Source organism: Salmo salar, chromosome ssa09 (genome assembly GCF_905237065.1).
Source record: "Salmo salar chromosome ssa09, Ssal_v3.1, whole genome shotgun sequence".
In the NCBI taxonomy this organism is placed as follows: domain Eukaryota; kingdom Metazoa; phylum Chordata; class Actinopteri; order Salmoniformes; family Salmonidae; genus Salmo; species Salmo salar.
This window is the reverse complement of record NC_059450.1, coordinates 157277871-157298323: the sequence shown is the minus strand read 5'-3', so window position 1 is coordinate 157298323 and position 20453 is coordinate 157277871. Positions and strand designations below refer to the sequence as shown.

The 20453-nt window shown below is 46.2% G+C and overlaps 2 protein-coding genes across 7 annotated transcripts in view; both read right to left on the bottom strand.

The window, feature by feature from the left end:
• Positions 1 to 12994, bottom strand: part of ehd2b (EH-domain containing 2b) — a 39186-nt gene extending 26192 nt beyond the window's left edge. For both annotated transcript variants that reach the window (XM_014215539.2, XM_045724907.1), the window contains exon 1: positions 12359 to 12994. The gene's annotated coding sequence lies outside the window, so the exon portion shown is untranslated. The remainder of the gene's footprint in view (positions 1 to 12358) is intronic.
• Positions 12995 to 18997: 6003 nt separating this feature from the next.
• The window catches only part of bicra (BRD4 interacting chromatin remodeling complex associated protein), a 90015-nt gene continuing 88559 nt past the window's right edge, over positions 18998 to 20453 (bottom strand). For all 5 annotated transcript variants that reach the window (XM_045724903.1, XM_045724901.1, XM_045724905.1 and 2 more), the window contains one exon: positions 18998 to 20453. This exon is cut by the window's right edge and continues 1029 nt beyond it. In XM_045724903.1, coding sequence (XP_045580859.1) covers positions 19447 to 20453 — 1007 coding nt within the window. In that variant the 3' untranslated portion in view covers positions 18998 to 19446.

Sequence of the window (20453 nt, the reverse complement as noted above, 5' to 3'; positions counted from 1 at the left end):
GGGTGGCTAGGAAAAACTCCTAGAGCAACCAGAAAACCACTATGAGGGGTGGCCAGTCCTCTTCTGGCTGTGCTGGGTGGAGATTAGAAACCCAGAGAGGAACCAGGCTATGAGGGGTGGCCAGTCCTCTTCTGGCTGTGCAGGGTGGAGATTAGAAACCCAGAGAGGAACCAGGCTGTGAACAAGCTGAGAGACAAGGCAAGAGGGGCCTTCTACGCCGTCAAAAGGAACATCAAATTAGAAATCCCAGTTAGGATCTGGCTTCAAATTAGTGGATTCGGGTATTTCAGCAACACCCGTTGCTGACAGGTGTATAAAATCGAGCACACAGCCATGCAATCTCCATAGACAAACATTGTCAGTAGAATGGCCTCGTACTGAAGAGCTCAGTGACTTTCAACACGGCACCGTCATAGGATGCCACCTTTCCAGCAAGTCAGTACTTCTGCCCTGCTGGAGTTGCCCCGGTCAGCGGTAAGTGCTGTTATTGTGAAGTAGAAACATCTTGTCGTACAAATCATCTGTCCTCAGTTGCAACACTCACTACCGAGTTCCAAACTGCCTCTGGAAGCAACGTCAGCACAATAACTGTTTGTCAGGAGCTTCGTGAAATGTGTTTCCACGGCCGAGTCATGATGCAACACTGAGCGTCGGCTGGAGTGGTGTAAAGCTCATCTTCATTGGACTCTGGAGCAGTGGAAATGTATTCTCTGGAGTGATGAATCACGCTTCACCATCTGGCAGTCTGATGGACGAATCTGGATTTGGCAGATGCCAGGAAAACGCTACCTGCCCCAATGCATTGTGCCAACTGTAAAGTTTGGTGGAGGAGGAATAATGGTCTGGGGCTGTTTTTCATGGTTCAGGCCCTTTAGTTCCAGTGAAGGGAAATCTTAACGCTACAGCATACAATGACATTCTAGACTGTTCTGTCCCAACCCTTGTGGCAACAGTTTGGGGAAGGCCCTTTCCTGTTTCAGCATGACAATGCCCCCGTGCACAAAGCGAGGCCCATACAGTGGTTTGTCGAGATCGTTGTGAAAGAACTAGACTGGCCTGCACAGAGCCCTGACCTCAACCCCATCAAACACCTTTGGGATGAATTGAAACATCTAGTGGAAAGCCCTCCCAGAAGAGTGGAGGCTGTTATAGCAGCAATGTCCCAACATCTAGTGGAAAGCCTTCCCAGAAGAGTGGAGGCTGTTAAAGCAGCAAAGGGGGGGAACCAACTCCATATTAATGCCCATGATTTTAGAATGACATGTTTGACAAACAGGTGTCCACATACTTTTGTGGGAGATTTGTACAGGGTAAAAGGGATCTTGAAGAAGGAAGGCTATCACTCCATTTTGCAACAGCTAGCTAGCTGGCTTCACTAGGCCACTTTGTAACTATCACGCCATTCTGCAACAGCTAGCTAGCTGGCTTCACTAGGCCACTTTGTAACTATCACTCCATTCTGCAACAGCTAGCTAGCTGGCTTCACTAGGCCACTTTGTAACTATCACGCCATTCTGCAACAGCTAGCTAGCTGGCTTCACTAGGCCACTTTGTAACTATCACGCCATTCTGCAACAGCTAGCTTGCTGGCTTCACTAGGCCACTTTGTAACTATCACGCCATTCTGCAACAGCTAGCTTGCTGGCTTCACTAGGCCACTTTGTAACTATCACGCCATTCTGCAACAGCTAGCTTGCTGGCTTCACTAGGCCACTTTGTAACTATCACGCCATTCTGCAACAGCTAGCTAGCTGGCTTCACTAGGCCACTTTGTAACTATCACGCCATTCTGCAACAGCTAGCTAGCTGGCTTCACTAGGCCACTTTGTAACTATCACGCCATTCTGCAACAGCTAGCTAGCTGGCTTCACTAGGCCACTTTGTAACTATCACGCCATTCTGCAACAGCTAGCTAGCTGGCTTCACTAGGCCACTTTGTAACTATCACGCCATTCTGCAACAGCTAGCTTGCTGGCTTCACTAGGCCACTTTGTAACTATCACGCCATTCTGCAACAGCTAGCTAGCTGGCTTCACTAGGCCACTTTGTAACTATCACGCCATTCTGCAACAGCTAGCTAGCTGGCTTCACTAGGCCACTTTGTAACTATAACGCCATTCTGCAACAGCTAGCTTGCTGGCTTCACTAGGCCACTTTGTAACTATCACGCCATTCTGCAACAGCTAGCTTGCTGGCTTCACTAGGCCACTTTGTAACTATCACGCCATTCTGCAACAGCTAGCTTGCTGGCTTCACTAGGCCACTTTGTAACTATCACGCCATTCTGCAACAGCTAGCTAGCTGGCTTCACTAGGCCACTTTGTAACTATCACGCCATTCTGCAACAGCTAGCTAGCTGGCTTCACTAGGCCACTTTGCAGGCTATAACTCAACTGACTTACACACTGTTTAGCTAAGTGAATAAAATCTCATCTAACTTCCTATCAGCTAGCTAGCTCGATGTTGTCATTGTAAATTAAAAACTGTCTCCAAATGGTTTTGTAGATAACGGCCATGGAAGAGGGTGGCATTGCAGATCCAGCTGGCAGTGAAGAGAGAGTGTAGACTACTGGACAGGAGTGGAGAGTGTAGACTACTGGACAGGACAGGAGAGTGTAGGTTACTGGACAGGAGAGTGTAGACTACTGGACAGGACAGGAGAGTGTAGGTTACTGGACAGGAGAGTGTAGACTACTGGACAGGACAGGAGAGTCTAGACTACTGGACAGGACAGGAGAGTGTAGACTACTGGACAGGACAGGAGAGTGTAGACTACTGGACAGGAGAGGAGAGTGTAGGTTACTGGACAGGAGAGTGTAGACTACTGGACAGGACAGGAGAGTGTAGACTACTGGACAGGAAAGTGTAGACTACTGGGCAGGAAAGTGTAGACTACTGGACAGGAGAGGAGAGTGTAGACTACTGGACAGGAGTGGAGAGTGTAGACTACTGGACAGGACAGGAGAGTGTAGGTTACTGGACAGGAGAGTGTAGACTACTGGACAGGACAGGAGAGTGTAGGTTACTGGACAGGAGAGTGTAGACTACTGGACAGGACAGGAGAGTCTAGACTACTGGACAGGACAGGAGGGTGTAGACTACTGGACAGGACAGGAGAGTGTAGACTACTGGACAGGAGAGGAGAGTGTAGGTTACTGGACAGGAGAGTGTAGACTACTGGACAGGACAGGAGAGTGTAGACTACTGGACAGGAAAGTGTAGACTACTGGGCAGGAAAGTGTAGACTACTGGACAGGAGAGGAGAGTGTAGACTACTGGACAGGACAGGAGAGTGTAGACTACTGGACAGGACAGGAGAGTGTAGGTTACTGGACAGGAGAGTGTAAACTACTGGACAGGACAGGAGAGTGTAGACTACTGGACAGGAGAGTGTAGACTACTGGACAGGAGAGTGTAGACTACTGGACAGGAGAGGAGAGTGTAGACTACTGGACAGGACAGGAGAGTGTAGACTACTGGACAGGACAGGAGAGTGTAGACTACTGGACAGGAGAGTGTAGACTACTGGACAGGACAGGAGAGTGTAGACTACTGGACAGGACAGGAGAGTGTAGACTACTGGACAGGACAGGAGAGTGTAGACTACTGGACAGGAGAGTGTAGACTACTGGACAGGACAGGAGAGTGTAGACTACTGGACAGGGGAGGAGAGTGTAGACTATTGGACAGGACAGGAGAGTGTAGACTACTGGACAGGACAGGAGAGTGTAGGCTATTGGACAGGACAGGAGAGTGTAGACTACTGGACAGGAGGGGAGAGTGTAGACTACTGGACAGGAGAGTGTAGACTACTGGACAGGAGGGGAGAGTGTAGACTACTGGACAGGAGAGTGTAGACTACTGGACAGGACAGGAGAGTGTAGACTACTGGACAGGAGAGGAGAGTGTAGACTATTGGACAGGACAGGAGAGTGTAGGCTACTGGACAGGACAGGAGAGTGTAGACTACTGGACAGGAGAGTGTAGACTACTGGACAGGAGAGGAGAGTGTAGACTATTGGACAAGACAGGAAAGTGTAGACTACTGGACAGGACAGGAGAGTGTAGACTATTGGACAGGAGAGGAGAGTGTAGACTACTGGACAGGAGAGGAGAGTGTAGACTACTGGACAGGACAGGAGAGTGTAGACTATTGGACAGGAGAGGAGAGTGTAGACTACTGGACAGGACAGGAGAGTGTAGACTACTGGACAGGACAGGAGAGTGTAGACTACTGGACAGGACAGGAGAGTGTAGACTACTGGACAGGAGAGTGTAGACTACTGGACAGGACAGGAGAGTGTAGACTACTGGACAGGACAGGAGAGTGTAGACTACTGGACAGGACAGGAGAGTGTAGACTACTGGACAGGAGAGTGTAGACTACTGGACAGGAGAGTGTAGACTACTGGACAGGAGAGTGTAGACTACTGGACAGGACAGGAGAGTGTAGACTATTGGACAGGAGGGGAGAGTGTAGACTACTGGACAGGAGAGTGTAGACTACTGGACAGGACAGGAGAGTGTAGACTACTGGACAGGACAGGAGAGTGTAGGCTTCTGGACAGGACAGGAGAGTGTAGACTACTGGACAGGAGAGTGTAGACTACTGGACAGGAGAGGAGAGTGTAGACTATTGGACAGGACAGGAGAGTGTAGGCTACTGGACAGGACAGGAGAGTGTAGACTACTGGACAGGAGAGTGTAGACTACTGGACAGGAGAGGAGAGTGTAGACTACTGGACAGGACAGGAGAGTGTAGACTACTGGACAGGACAGGAGAGTGTAGACTACTGGACAGGAGAGTGTAGACTACTGGACAGGACAGGTCATATTGAGGGAGGACATTATGAAAAGATTCTCCAGTCCTTAGAGGGGTAAACTCTGAAGACTGAGAGATAATAACAATCTAGAAAAAAGAAACGCACACCTTTAAAGGCGAGGTGCTGGCTAGCGGAGTAGAACACTAGAAAATGAAGGAAAGCCGCACACTCTAAGAGCTCAGGTGTTTGTAATCATGGCCAAGAGAGATAATAACATAACATGGCCAAGAGAGATAATGAGAGATAATAACATAACATGGCCAAGAGAGATAATAACATAACATGGCCAAGAGAGATAATGAGAGATAATAACATAACATGGCCAAGAGAGATAATGAGAGATAATAACATAACATGGCCAAGAGAGATAATGAGAGATAATAACATAACATGGCCAAGAGAGATAATGAGAGATAATAACATAACATGGCCAAGAGAGATAATAACATAACATGGCCAAGAGAGATAATGAGAGATAATAACATAACATGGCCAAGAGAGATAATGAGAGATAATAACATAACATGGCCAAGAGAGATAATGAGAGATAATAACATAACATGGCCAAGAGAGATAATGAGAGATAATAACATAACATGGCCAAGAGAGATAATGAGAGATAATAACATAACATGGCCAAGAGAGATAATGAGAGATAATAACAACATAATATTGTGTCGATTTTGAGAATAATGAAGCCTGTTTCTTTCTGTGGTTTTTTGTCCTCGGATGTGGAAATCTGTTAAAGCCTGTTTGCAGATGAAGAGAGAGGTCCTAATAAACGTCCCAAGAGACTAAGAGTATATCCTATATGCCATGTGTTAAATGTGTAGGCCCACCTATGTTAGCAAATGTTGCATACAAAGACACAGTTAAAACATCACACATAATGTACAAAGCGTACAAAAACATTAAGAACACCTTTCTAATATTGAGTTGCAAGTCCCCTTTTTTCCTCAGAACAGTCTCAATTGGTCGGGGGTTATGGACTCTACAAGGCGTGGAAAGCGTCCCACGGGGATGCTCACCCAGTAGATCAGGGGTCAGCGGAGAAAGATTGCAGTTTTGTTTGTTTGTTCGGCTGAAGTGATGTTTATGTAATAACAGCCTACATGTTACGACTCAATTGTCTAGTGTTGTTTTACATAACGGGTAGCTTATTTGTACAATTTGAGGGTGATGAAGTGTTGATTCTTTGAAGTGAAGTGTTTAAACTTGTTTTAATTGTTAAACTATTATTCAAAATGAACTAGTGTCAATGTTGATAAATCACATTCCTGCAATAAAGAGAGGAAGGGGTTCTGTTTTACTCTCAAATTAACAGTTCTTTTTTTTGTTGTTGTCTAGTTTCAGTTTTATTTGATTGTCACTCTCTCTCAGTAAGTCAACTATGTGAATCCATTTGACAGCTTATCATATGGAATGCAACACCAATGCAGCCATAGACCTACAGTACAATGGCATTGCTGGCATTGCTAGCGTCTGAAGCAGAGAAGAGCTCAACTCACATATTGTTTACATGTTGAGCTCTATGTTCTCAGTGTGAAATGATACCAGTAGATAATGTATATGAGTCAGACCATATACCAGATTTTGTACATACCTTTTTAAATGCTGACGTATCAAATAGTATAGTGCAAATCCAACCCTTGTAATGTTGATACAGTATGAAAATTAGGCTACAGGAGATGAGCGTTAAAAGGTAACATTTTACGAGGTTCATTTTAATTTAAATTTAATTCATTTTGGCAACGTTTCTTGCAAAATAATTGCAGTTGTTCCCATAGATAGACAGTACATTGTTGCTCTATGTATCACTGACCCTGGATAAGCTAGCGACTGGGCTAACACTGCTAACCTTTTAGGTCAATATGTTGTTTTTATTAACATTTGATTTGGTTTATAATAGAAATTGAACTAGCTAGTAGCTAGTTATACCTAGGTAGTTTACAAGGTATGCTGACTTTTCTCAAAAACGAGCCTCATCATGGCTAGCGCCTTGTTCCTCATGGCTAGCGCCTTGTTCCTCATGGCTAGCTCCTTGTTCCTCATAGCTAGCTCCTTGTTCCTCATGGCTAGCTCCTTGTTCCTCATGGCTAGCTCCTTGTTCCTCATGGCTAGCTCCTTGTTCCTCATGGCTAGCTCCTTGTTCCTCATGGCTAGCTCCTTGTTCCTCATGGCTAGCTCCTTGTTCCTCATGGCTAGCTCCTTGTTTCTCATGGCTAGCTCCTTGTTCCTCATGGCTAGCTCCTTGTTCCTCATGGCTAGCTCCTTGTTCCTCATGGCTAGCTCCTTGTTCCTCATGGCTAGCTCCTTGTTCCTCATGCTAGCTCCTTGTTCCTCATGCTAGCTCCTTGTTCCTCATGCTAGCTCCTTGTTCCTCATGGCTAGCGCCTTGTTCCTCATGCTAGCTCCTTGTTCCTCATGGCTAGCTCCTTGTTCCTCATGGCTAGCGCCTTGTTCCTCATGCTAGCTCCTTGTTCATCATGGCTAGCTCCTTGTTCCCCATGTTAGCTCCTTGTTCCTCATGGCTAGCTCCTTGTTCCTCATGGCTAGCTCCTTGTTCCTCATGGCTAGCTCCTTGTTCCTCATGGCTAGCTCCTTGTTCCTCATGGCTAGCTCCTTGTTCCTCATGGCTAGCTCCTTGTTCCTCATGGCTAGCTCCTTGTTCCTCATGGCTAGCTCCTTGTTCCTCATGGCTAGCTCCTTGTTCCTCATGGCTAGCTCCTTGTTCCTCATGGCTAGCTCCTTGTTCCTCATGGCTAGCTCCTTGTTTCTCATGGCTAGCTCCTTGTTCCTCATGGCTAGCTCCTTGTTCCTCATGGCTAGCTCCTTGTTCCTCATGGCTAGCTCCTTGTTCCTCATGGCTAGCTCCTTGTTCCTCATGCTAGCTCCTTGTTCCTCATGCTAGCTCCTTGTTCCTCATGCTAGCTCCTTGTTCCTCATGGCTAGCGCCTTGTTCCTCATGCTAGCTCCTTGTTCCTCATGGCTAGCTCCTTGTTCCTCATGGCTAGCGCCTTGTTCCTCATGCTAGCTCCTTGTTCATCATGGCTAGCTCCTTGTTCCCCATGTTAGCTCCTTGTTCCTCATGGCTAGCTCCTTGTTCCTCATGGCTAGCTCCTTGTTCCTCATGGCTAGCTCCTTGTTCCTCATGGCTAGCTCCTTGTTCCTCATGGCTAGCTCCTTGTTCCTCATGGCTAGCTCCTTGTTCCTCATGGCTAGCTCCTTGTTCCTCATGCTAGCCTTTATCATTTCAGATATTCATATGACCAGCATGTCTCTCTCTCCTCTTACTGCAGCTTTACCTCATCTCAACGTAACAGAAATGCTGTGAAATGTTTTGTCACCAGTACTCGTTTTTGTTGACATGTTTTGTCCTCACCGTTACGTAATAAAACAACAGTAAAAAGTCAGGCTATATACAGTAGAGAGGCTATATACAGTAGAGAGGCTATATACAGTAGAGAGGCTATATACAGTAGAGGCTATATACAGTAGAGAGGCTATATACAGTAGAGAGGCTATATACAGTAGAGAGGCTATATACAGTAGTTAGGCTATATACAGTAGAGAGGCTATATACAGTAGAGAGGCTATATACAGTAGAGAGGCTATATACAGTAGTGAGGCTATATACAGTAGCGAGGCTATATACAGTAGAGAGGCTATATACAGTAGAGAGGCTATATACAGTAGAGAGGCTATATACAGTAGTTAGGCTATATACAGTAGCGAGGCTATATACAGTAGAGAGGCTACATACAGTAGAGAGGCTATATACAGTAGAGAGGCTATATACAGTAGTTAGGCTATATACAGTAGCGAGGCTATATACAGTAGAGAGGCTATATACAGTAGAGAGGCTATATACAGTAGAGTGGCTATATACAGTAGAGAGGTTATATACAGTAGAGAGGTTATATACAGTAGAGAGGCTATATACAGTAGAGTGGCTATATACAGTAGAGAGGCTATATACAGTAGAGTGGCTATATACAGTAGAGAGGTTATATACAGTAGAGTGGCTATATACAGTAGAGAGGCTACATACAGACACCAGTTAGTCAGGCTGATTGAGGTAGTATGTACATGTATGTATGGTTATAGTGACTATGCATATATGATGAACAGAGAGTAGCAGTAGAGTAAAAGAGGGGTTGGCAGGTGGTGGGACATAATGCAGATAGCCCGGTTAGCCAATGTGCGGGGGCACTGGTTGGTCGGCCCAATTGAGGTAGTATGTACATGAATGTATAGTTAAAGAGCATAGCCTTGCTATTGAGAGAGGTGATAATAGGCAGATGTGGCTCTCAAGAGAAGACAGGCTATGTGCAACACTGCCCACAAAATGAGGTGGAAACTGAGCTGCACTTCCCAACCTCCTGCCAAATGTAGGACCATATTAGAGACACATATTTCCCTCAGATTACACAGATCCACAAAGAATTCAAACACAAATAACATTTTCACAAACTAGATTTATTTTCCTGCCAGTAATATATTTTAAATGTTATTCTCTTGAATCTTTTTTGTATGTGTAATGTTTACTGTTAATGTTTGTTTTTTCACTACAGTGGGGGAGAAAGGGAGAGAAAGGGAGAGAGAGAGAGAGATTATTTTCATGTCACAAGACTAAATGGGGCAGAAGGGGGTAGAGTCAAAATGGTGACGGAGGAGAGAGGAGTTGGCATCATCACAATATAATCCAAACAGCAGTATTAGACATAGGATATGGAGAAAATGGTTCCTATTGGTTAACTGCTATCTAGCATTAGAGAGAGTGGATTCTCTGGGTTCCTATTGGTTAACTGCTATCTAGCATTAGAGAGAATGGATTCTCTGGGTTCCTATTGGTTAACTGCTATCTAGCATTAGAGAGAGTGGATTCTCTGGGTTCCTATTGGTTAACTGCTATCTAGCATTAGAGAGAATGGATTCTCTGGGTTCCTATTGGTTAACTGCTATCTAGCATTAGAGAGAGTGGATTCTCTGGGTTCCTATTGGTTAACTACTATCTAGCATTAGAGAGAGTGGATTCTCTGGGTTCCTATTGGTTAACTGCTATCTAGCATTAGAGAGAGTGGATTCTCTGGGTTCCTATTGGTTAACTGCTATCTAGCATTAGAGAGAATGGATTCTCTGGGTTCCTATTGGTTAACTGCTATCTAGCATTAGAGAGAGTGGATTCTCTGGGTTCCTATTGGTTAACTGCTATCTAGCATTAGAGAGAGTGGATTCTCTGGGTTCCTATTGGTTAACTGCTATCTAGCATTAGAGAGAGTGGATTCTCTGGGTTCCTATTGGTTAACTACTATCTAGCATTAGAGAGAGTGGATTCTCTGGGTTCCTATTGGTTAACTACTATCTAGCATTAGAGAGAGTGGATTCTCTGGGTTCCTATTGGTTAACTGCTATCTAGCATTAGAGAGAGTGGATTCTCTGGGTTCCTATTGGTTAACTGCTATCTAGCATTAGAGAGAGTGGATTCTCTGGGTTCCTATTGGTTAACTGCTATCTAGCATTAGAGAGAATGGATTCTCTGGGTTCCTATTGGTTAACTGCTATCTAGCATTAGAGAGAATGGATTCTCTGGGTTCCTACTGGTTAACTGCTATCTAGCATTAGAGAGAGTGGATTCTCTGGGTTCCTATTGGTTAACTACTATCTAGCTCTGGGTTTGGGGTTAGGCTCCTTTATGAAAGCATAACTCAAACTGTTGAAGATCATGGAAAATGCCTTGTGGGTTTGTACACATTGCAACACAGTCACAGTCTGTCCTTGGACTGGAAACAAGCAAGTCACCATTCTATCTAGATTACTGGCAGAGCCAAACAGAATATATAGTGAACATTCTAGAGTACTGGCAGAGCCAAACAGAATCTATAGTGAACATTCTAGAGTACTGGCAGAGCCAAACAGAATCTATAGTGAACATTCTAGAGTACTGGCAGAGCCAAACAGAATCTATAGTGAACATTCTAGAGTACTGGCAGAGCCAAACAGAATCTATATTGAACATTCCAGAGTACTGGCAGAGCCAAACAGAATCTATAGTGAACATTCTAGAGTACTGGCAGAGCCAAACAGAATCTATAGTGAACATTCTAGAGTACTGGCAGAGCCAAACAGAATCTATAGTGAACATTCTAGAGTACTGGCAGAGCCAAACAGAATCTATAGTGAACATTCTAGAGTACTGGCAGAGCCAAACAGAATCTATAGTGAACATTCTAGAGTACTGGCAGAGCCAAACAGAATCTATAGTGAACATTCTAGAGTACTGGCAGAGCCAAACAGAATCTATAGTGAACATTCTAGAGTACTGGCAGAGCCAAACAGAATCTATAGTGAACATTCCAGAGTACTGGCAGAGCCAAACAGAATCTATAGTGAACATTCTAGAGTACTGGCAGAGCCAAACACAATCTATAGTGAACATTCTAGAGTACTGGCAGAGCCAAACAGAATCTATAGTGAACATTCTAGAGTACTGGCAGAGCCAAACAGAATCTATATTGAACATTCTAGAGTACTGGCAGAGCCAAACAGAATCTATAGTGAACATTCTAGAGTACTGGCAGAGCCAAACAGAATCTATAGTGAACATTCTAGAGTACTGGCAGAGCCAAACAGAATCTATAGTGAACATTCTAGAGTACTGGCAGAGCCAAACAGAATCTATAGTGAACATTCTAGAGTACTGGCAGAGCCAAACAGAATCTATATTGAACATTCTAGAGTACTGGCAGAGCCAAACAGAATCTATAGTGAACATTTTAGAGTACTGGCAGAGCCAAACAGAATCTATAGTGAACATTCTAGAGTACTGGCAGAGCCAAACAGAATCTATATTGAACATTCTAGAGTACTGGCAGAGCCAAACAGAATCTATAGTGAACATTCTAGAGTACTGGCAGAGCCAAACAGAATCTATATTGAACATTCTAGAGTACTGGCAGATAGAATATTCTAGAGCAGTGGTTCACAAACTGTGGGGGTGCGCCTCGAGGAGGGGGGAAGGGGGGTGTGGCAAAATGTGTAGAATTGCAGGAAATTAGCTTTAAAAATACACTTAAAAAAGTCTCTATCCCATGACAAAATGTATAGAATTGCAGGAAATGAGCTTTAAACTTGTGAAATGTTCTCTGCCAAACAAATAGGGGTGTGAACAGTTTGTATCATTAATTAACAGTGGCCATAGAGATAGACGTGGCGTACGGGGGGGTGGGGGGTGGGGGGCTTATGTCAGAGATGGCGCAGTGGGGTACTGTACAGAGACAGCGTTTGGTAGTTTTAACAGACAGGGGAATGTATCTTGGAGTTCACTATAACAGTAGGAACAGAGTGACCCAAGCTAAACGCATCAGAGCAGACCCTCACCAAAACCTTCCATTTCACTGATTCAAATTATAAAAACTTTCAACTTTTTCCATTCAGTGCCTCACAATTCCCATAAAAGGTCTACGTACGGGAACTTGTTAACACAGTTTAGGAAACATGAGTTTAAAGTCAGAAAACAAAAAAAATAACCTTACCTGGTGAAGATGGGAGAAACGTTCCTAGAATGTTCCTTCAGGTTGTAGTAGAATGAAAGGTTAGAGAGTTGCTGCATGTATGCTGTCAGTAAATACCAGCTACTCAGGAAGCTGCTCTGTCTCTCTACTGTCAGTAAATACCAGCTACTCAGGAAGCTGCTCTGTCTCTCTACTGTCAGTAAATACCAGCTACTCAGGAGGGTGCTCTGTCTCTCTACTGTCAGTAAATACCAGCTACTCAGGAGAGTGCTCTGTCTCTCTACTGTCAGTAAATACCAGCTACTCAGGAAAGTGCTCTGTCTCTCTACTGTCAGTAAATACCAGCTACTCAGGAAGGTGCTCTGTCTCTCTACTGTCAGTAAATACCAGCTACTCAGGAGGGTGCTCCTGTGAGGTAAGGGCAACCAGAAGCCTGTCAGTCCGTGGGATGGTTTCTCTCCAGAGTTGAATATGTTTCAGATGAAGGGGTCCTCTCTCTGCTAGCTGGAGGAAGACAGGGACACCTTTCTCTCTCTCTCTCTCTCTTCTCTCTCTCTCTCAATGCACCTCCTCTCCCAACGATGCCAAGCAAAACTCTGGGACTAACCCTGAATCTCTACTGTTTAGAGCTGGGGAAAAAGTTTGGGTGGGGTACTAGCAGGGAAGGTTGAGGAGGGTGGAGAGCACGGTGTGTACGCACGATGGGGGAGTTGAATAAATTATTTGGGTGGAGTCTTTCTTTGATGACAACCCCAATGCAGAGATCTTCAACAGATCTTAAAGAGTCTATAAAATGGAGATTACACATCCTACCAATGGGTTGCATTTTTCAGTTATAGTTTCCCCCCCCCAGTTCTTTTTTTATTTTAATGTAATAAACATTCTCAGAGACCACCCCATGACTTAGTTTAAGTTCCCAGCATTTAGACATTTTCCACTGTCCTACCTTCTCTCCTCCTCTCTCCACTGCTCCTCCTCCTCCTCCTCTCCCCAACTCTCTAAACCTCGCAGGCACACCAACCAATCACCCAGCGCAACGTTTCCACTATCACCGGCGCCACCTGCTGGCTCTCAGCTACATTACATCCTTCTCCCCGTCCAAATCGACACCCCTTCTTTCATCGTTACTCATCCAAATGGTATGGTGGATGCCCTGAATGTTCCCGAATAAGTAGAAATAAGCAAGGCCCAGAGTTTTTCCTGGTCAAATCACATTAGTGAAAAACCCTTTACATCAACAAACGTAAAGGCACTGTGATAAAAGCACTAGAACCAACACAAAAACATCCTGTGGCGTACTGCATTAGCATCGAACAGCCCCCGCGATATGCAACTTTTCAGGGAAGTTAGGAACCAATATACACAGGCAGTTAGGAAAGCGAAGGCTAGCTTTTTCAAACAGAAATTTGCATCCAAAAAGTTCTGGGACACTGTAAAGTCCATGGAGAATAAGAGCACCTCCTCCCAGCTGCCCACTGCTCTGAGGCTAGGAAACACTGTTACCACCGATAAATCCACTATAATTGAGAATTTCAATAAGCATTTTTCTACGGCTGGCCATGCTTTCCACCTGGCTACCCCTACCCCGGTCAACAGCCCTGCACCCCCCACAGCAACTCACCCAAGCCTCCCCCATTTCTCTTTCACCCAAATCCAGATAGCAGATGTTCTGAAAGAGCTGCAAAATCTGGACCCGTACAAATCAGCCGGGCTAGACAATCTGGACCCTCTCTTTTTCTAAAACTATCTGCCGAAATTGTTGCAATCTTATTACTAGCCTGTTCAACCTCTTTCGTGTAGTCTGAGATCCCCAAAGATTGGAAAGCTGCCGCGGTCATCCTTCTCTTCAAAGGGGGAGACACTCTAGACCCAAACTGCTACAGACCTATATCTATCCTACCCTGCCTTTCTAAGGTCTTCGAAAGCCAAGTTAACAAACAGATTACCGACCATTTTGAATCCCACCATACCTTCTCCGCTATGCAATCTGGTTTCCGAGCTGGTCATGGGTGCACCTCAGCCACGCTCAAGGTCCTAAACAATATCATAACCGCCATCAATAAGAGACAATACTGTGCAGCCGTATTCATCGACCTGGCCAAGGCTTTCGACTCTGTCAATCACCGCATTCTTATCAGCAGACTCAACAGCCTTGGTTTCTCTAATGACTGCCTCGCCTGGTTCACCAACTACTTCTCAGACAGAGTTCAGTGTGTCAAATCGGAAGGCCTGTTGTCCGGGCCTCTGGTAGTCTCTATGGGGGTACCACAGGGTTCAATTCTCGGGCCGACTCTCTTCTCTGTATACATCAATGATGTTGCTCTTGCTGCTGGTGATTCTCTGATCCACCTCTACGCAGACAACACCATTCTGTATACTTCTGGCCCTTCTTTGGACACTGTGTTAACTAACCTCTAGACGAGCTTCAATGTCATACAACTCTCCTTCCATGGCCTCCAACTGCTCTTAAATACAAGTAAAACTAAATGCATGCTCTTCAACCGATCGCTGCCCGCACCCGCCTGACTAGCATCACTACTCTGGACGGTTCTGACTTAGAATATGTGGACAACTACAAATACCTAGGTGTCTGGTTAGACTGTAAACTCTCCTTCCAGACTCACATTAAACATCTCCAATCCAAAATTAAATCTTGAATCGGCTTCCTATTTCGCAACAAAGCCTCCTTCACTCATGCTGCCAAACATACCATCGTAAAACTGACCATCCTACCGATCCTCGACTTCGGCGATGTCATTTACAAAATAGCCTCCAATACACTACTCAGCAAACTGGATGCAGTCTATCACAGTGCCATCAGTTTTGTCACCAAAACCCCATATACTACCCACCACTGCGACCTGTACGCTCTCGTTGGCTGGCCCTCGCTTCATATTCGTCACCAAACCCACTGGCTCCAGGTCATCTACAAGTCTATCCTAGGTAAAGCCCCGCCCCGCCTTGTCTCAGCTCACTGGTCACGATAACAACACCCACCCGCTCCAGCAGGTATATCTCACTGGTCACCCCCAAAGCCAATTCTTCCATTGGCCGCCTTTCCTTCCAGTTCTCTGCTGCCAATGACTGGAACGAACTGCAAAAATCTCTGAAGCTGGAGACTCATATCTCCCTCACTAGCTTTAAGCACCAGCTATCAGAGCAGCTCACAGATCACTGCACCTGTACATAGCCCATCTGTAAACAGCCCATCTATCTACCTACCTCATCCCCATACTGTTATCTTGCTCCTTTGCACCCCAGTATCTCTTCTTGCACACACATCTTCTGCACATCTATCACTCAAGTGTTAAATTGCTATATTGTAATTATTTCGCCACTACGGCCTATTTATTGCCTTACCTCCTTTATCTTAACCTCATTTGCACACACTGTATATAGACTTTCTCTAATGTGTTATTGACTGCATGTTTGTTTATTCCATGTGTAACTCTGTGTTGTTGTTTTTGTCTCACTGCTTTGCTTTATCTTGGCCAGGTCGCAGTTGTAAATGATAACTTGTTCTCAACTAGTCTACCTGGTTAAATAAAGGACTTGTTCTCAACTGGCCTACCTGGTTAAATAAAGGACTTGTTCTCAACTAGCCTACCTGGTTAAATAAAGGACTTGTTCTCAACTAGTCTACCTGGTTAAATAAAGGACTTGTTCTCAACTGGCCTACCTGGTTAAATAAAGGACTTGTTCTCAACTAGTCTACCTGGTTAAATAAAGGACTTGTTCTCAACTAGTCTACCTGGTTAAATAAAGGTGAAATAAAATGTGTAAAAAATAAAAATCAACTCTTTTAGAAAAGAAGCAAGGTTTAATTTACAGTTTTACTAAATGTACATTTATTTTTTAAAAAGGTGTCATTATACACAATAAATACAATACAAAATTAATCTGTAATAATATACTTCCAATTCTCTTCAGGTTTTTTTGTACATTATTTTGTTTGTCCATGTTGCTCTCGCTGCGTTTGAGTTTGACATCTCCACTGGGCTTTGAAGAGGGATGACATGGAGGAAGAGAGGGATGACATGGAGGAAGAGAGGGATGACATGGAGGAAGAGAGGGATGGATGGATGAAGAGAGGGATGGATGGATGAACAGTGACATGGAGGGGGGGTGGCCATCTTGTGTGTTGACTGAAATGCATCTAACATATTGAACCAGTCAGAAAGACGACATCTTGCCAGGACAACCAGAGAGACATTCACAACAGAAGAGATGTGTTTTAACATGCAGGCGATTTCATTACCACGTCTTCATTAACACCTCATCAATACAGCAATGGGTTTCATTAGAGACAGAGAGCAGTCACAACAGCCGGTCACAACAGTCAGTCAGAGAGCAGTCACAACAGTCAGTCACAACAGTCAGAGCAGTCACAACAGTCAGAGAGCAGTCACAACAGTCAGTCACAACAGTCAGAGCAGTCACAACAGTCAGAGAGCAGTCACAACAGTCAGTCACAACAGTCAGAGCAGTCACAACAGTCGGTCACAACAGTCAGTCACAACAGTCAGTCACAACAGTCAGTCACAACAGTCAGTCACAACAGTCAGTCACAACAGTCAGAGCAGTCACAACAGTCAGAGAGCAGTCACAACAGTCAGTCACAACAGTCAGAGCAGTCACAACAGTCGGTCACAACAGTCAGAGAGCAGTCACAACAGTCGGTCACAACAGTCAGAGAGCAGTCACAACAGTCAGTCACAACAGTCAGTCAGAGAGCAGCCACAACAGTCAGTCACAACAGTCAGAGAGCAGTCAGTCACAACAGTCAGTCACAACAGTCAGTCAGAGAGCAGTCACAACAGTCAGTCAGTCAGAGAGCAGCCACAACAGCCAGTCACAACAGTCAACCAAAACAGTCAACCAACAACAGTCAGAGAGCAGTCACAACAGTCAACCAACAACAGCCAGTCAGAAAGCAGCAACAACAGCCAGTCAGAGAGCAGTCACAACAGCCAGTCACAACAGCCAGTCAGAGAGCAGTCACAACAGTCAACCAAAACAGTCAACCAACAACAGCCAGTCAGAAAGCAGCCACAACAGCCAGTCAGAGAGCAGTCACCTCACTATTAAAACCAGTCAGACACACCAAGAATATTATGATGGACAACAGGAGAAGAGGACAGCTGACCTGGGGGACAACAGGCTGAACCAGACACTCTATTTGTGGTGCTGATAGAAATCCTGATATGGAAAGAGACCTCTCTCTTCCTGGTGTGGGTTACCTAGTAACAGCAGGCTGTAGGGGGGGTTCTAAACCAGACCTCTCTCTTCCTGGTGTGGGTTACCTAGTGACAGCAGGCTGTAGGGGGGGGTTCTAAACCAGACCTCTCTCTTCCTGGTGTGGGTTACCTAGTAACAGCAGGCTGTAGGGGGGTTCTAAACCAGACCTCTCTCTTCCTGGTGTGGGTTACCTAGTAACAGCAGGCTGTAGGGCGTTCTAAACCAGACCTCTCTCTTCCTGGTGTGGGTTACCTAGTAACAGCAGGCTGTAGGGGGCGTTCTAAACCAGACCTCTCTCTTCCTGGTGTGGGTTACCTAGTAACAGCAGGCTGTAGGGGGGGTTCTAAACCAGACCTCTCTCTTCCTGGTGTGGGTTACCTAGTAACAGCAGGCTGTAGGGGGCGTTCTAAACCAGACCTCTCTCTTCCTGGTGTGGGTTACCTAGTAACAGCAGGCTGTAGGGGCGTTCTAAACCAGACCTCTCTCTTCCTGGTGTGGGTTACCTAGTAACAGCATGCTGTAGGGGGTTCTAAACCAGACCTCTCTCTTCCTGGTGTGGGTTACCTAGTAACAGCAGGCTGTAGGGCGTTCTAAACCAGACCTCTCTCTTCCTGGTGTGGGTTACCTAGTAACAGCATGCTGTAGGGGGGGTTCTAAACCAGACCTCTCTCTTCCTGGTGTGGGTTACCTAGTAACAGCATGCTGTAGGGGGGGTTCTAAACCAGACCTCTCTCTTCCTGGTGTGGGTTACCTAGTAACAGCAGGCTGTAGGGAGAGTCCCCTCAGTCGTGTTCAATAGGGCACTCCGTAGTAAAACCGTTTGCAACAGAAAACCAAAATCTATGTTCTTATTGGACTAGTTTGTGTAGTTTCAGAATTGTTTTCACCCGTTTGATACCTACTGAACACGACTGAGGTGTTATTTCTTAACCAGGAGACAGACAGACAGACAGACAGACAGACAGACAGACAGACAGACAGACAGACAGACAGACAGACAGACAGACAGACAGACAGACAGACAGACAGACAGACAGACAGACAGACAGACAGACAGACAGACAGACAGACAGACAGACAGACAGACAGACAGACAGACAGACAGACAGACAGACAGACAGACAGACAGACAGACAGACAGACAGACAGACAGACAGACAGACAGACGAGACAGACAGACAGACAGACAGAACAGACAGACAGACAGACAGACAGACAGACAGACAGACAGACAGACAGACAGACAGAACAGACAGACAGACAGACAGACGAGACAGACAGACAGACAGACAGACAGACAGACAGACGAGACAGACAGACAGACAGACAGACAGACAGACAGACAGACAGACAGACAGACAGACAGACAGACAGACAGACAGACAGACAGACAGACAGACAGACAGACAGACAGACAGACAGACAGACAGACAGACAGACAGACAGACAGACAGACAGACAGACAGACAGACAGACAGACAGACAGACAGACAGACAGAACAGACAGACAGACACATTCTAACATGATGAACTAAGGAATGTAATGGAACACAGCGTGTGAATGACAAACCTGAAGACTAATTATTGTAATGAATGTTTGAGCGTGGTAGAGAGAGCAGACTTCCAGAGTAAAGCGTGATACCTTTTTACAGAGAGAGAGAGAGAGAGAAATCATCACCATTCATCCACGGTGTGACTGTGAACATTGGGTCATGTTGTAAATTAAGACAACATTCAGATGGACAAACAGTTTATCAGAGCACAGTGAGACTTCTTTGTCCGCCTCTCCTCCTCTTCAGTCTCTACTGTCCCGTGTGTGTGTGTGTGTGTGTGTGCGTGCGTGTGTGTGTGTGTGTGTGTGTGTGTGTGTGTTATCTGCCTTGAGTCTGTGGCACCAGGCCGCCGTTGCGTCCTCTACCTCCAACCTGAGAAGAGGAGGAGGATGAGGAAGAGGAGGAGACTGAGGGTCTGTGTGTGTTTGAGGAGGACTGGGGGCCCGTGGCCCGCTGGCTGTGGTGTGGCCTGGCGGAGCCCCCTTTGGCCCCGCGCGCCGTGGGCCCCTGGGTCTGGCCCTGCAGGTTGAGGATGGAGTCGATAGCACACTGCAGGTGCTCGTTAAGAGACTCATCGTGTGGCGGGGATCCGGAGGAGAAGGAGGCGTTGTCCATGTCGGGAGAGTCCGACTTACAGCGTTTAGCAGGAAGTGATGAGTCTCTGTAACAGGAAGCATCTGGCGAGGAGGACGGGGGCCCAGGGGCATGCTGGTCCATTCTGAACGTTCCACTCCCTGACCTCTGATGTTTTTTACTACTCACCCTCTTATACCTCCCCATGTCCGCCCCTCTGTCCCCCTGCTCCCCCTCACTGTCTCTGCTTCTGTCTGAGAGGTGAGGGTGTGTGTTTGTGTTTTTGATTCCGCGGTACAACACCTCCACGTGCTCCAGACCTTGCACTAAGCCAGGGGAGGAAGTGGTGGAGTTGCCCAGCCTCGGAGCCTCTCGGCTGGGCTCTGTGTTGGGGTGGGAGCCCGCCTCCCTGGAGCTGCCTCCTCTCTTCTCCAGCTTCACGTTGGCGATCACTGTCCGCTCCGAGAGGGAAGAGGGTGAGGAGGAGGAGGAAGGGGGTGGGAGGGGAGATTTGGGGGGTGAGGGGGAGGGACGGGGGTACGGGACACTGTCTCCTCCTCCTCCCGGTACGCCCGGTCGGACGCGCGGGCTGATGTTCTCCCGGTAAGTCTTCCGGAGCGGCAGGCGGCAGGTGGTCTGAGGAGGCGTGACCGTGGAGGCGGGGTTACGCTCGACTCCACCCACATTGTGATGTTCTAACGTTCCGTTCATCTGAGCAGTGAAGGAGGACGAGGACGGCGTTGTCGTTGATG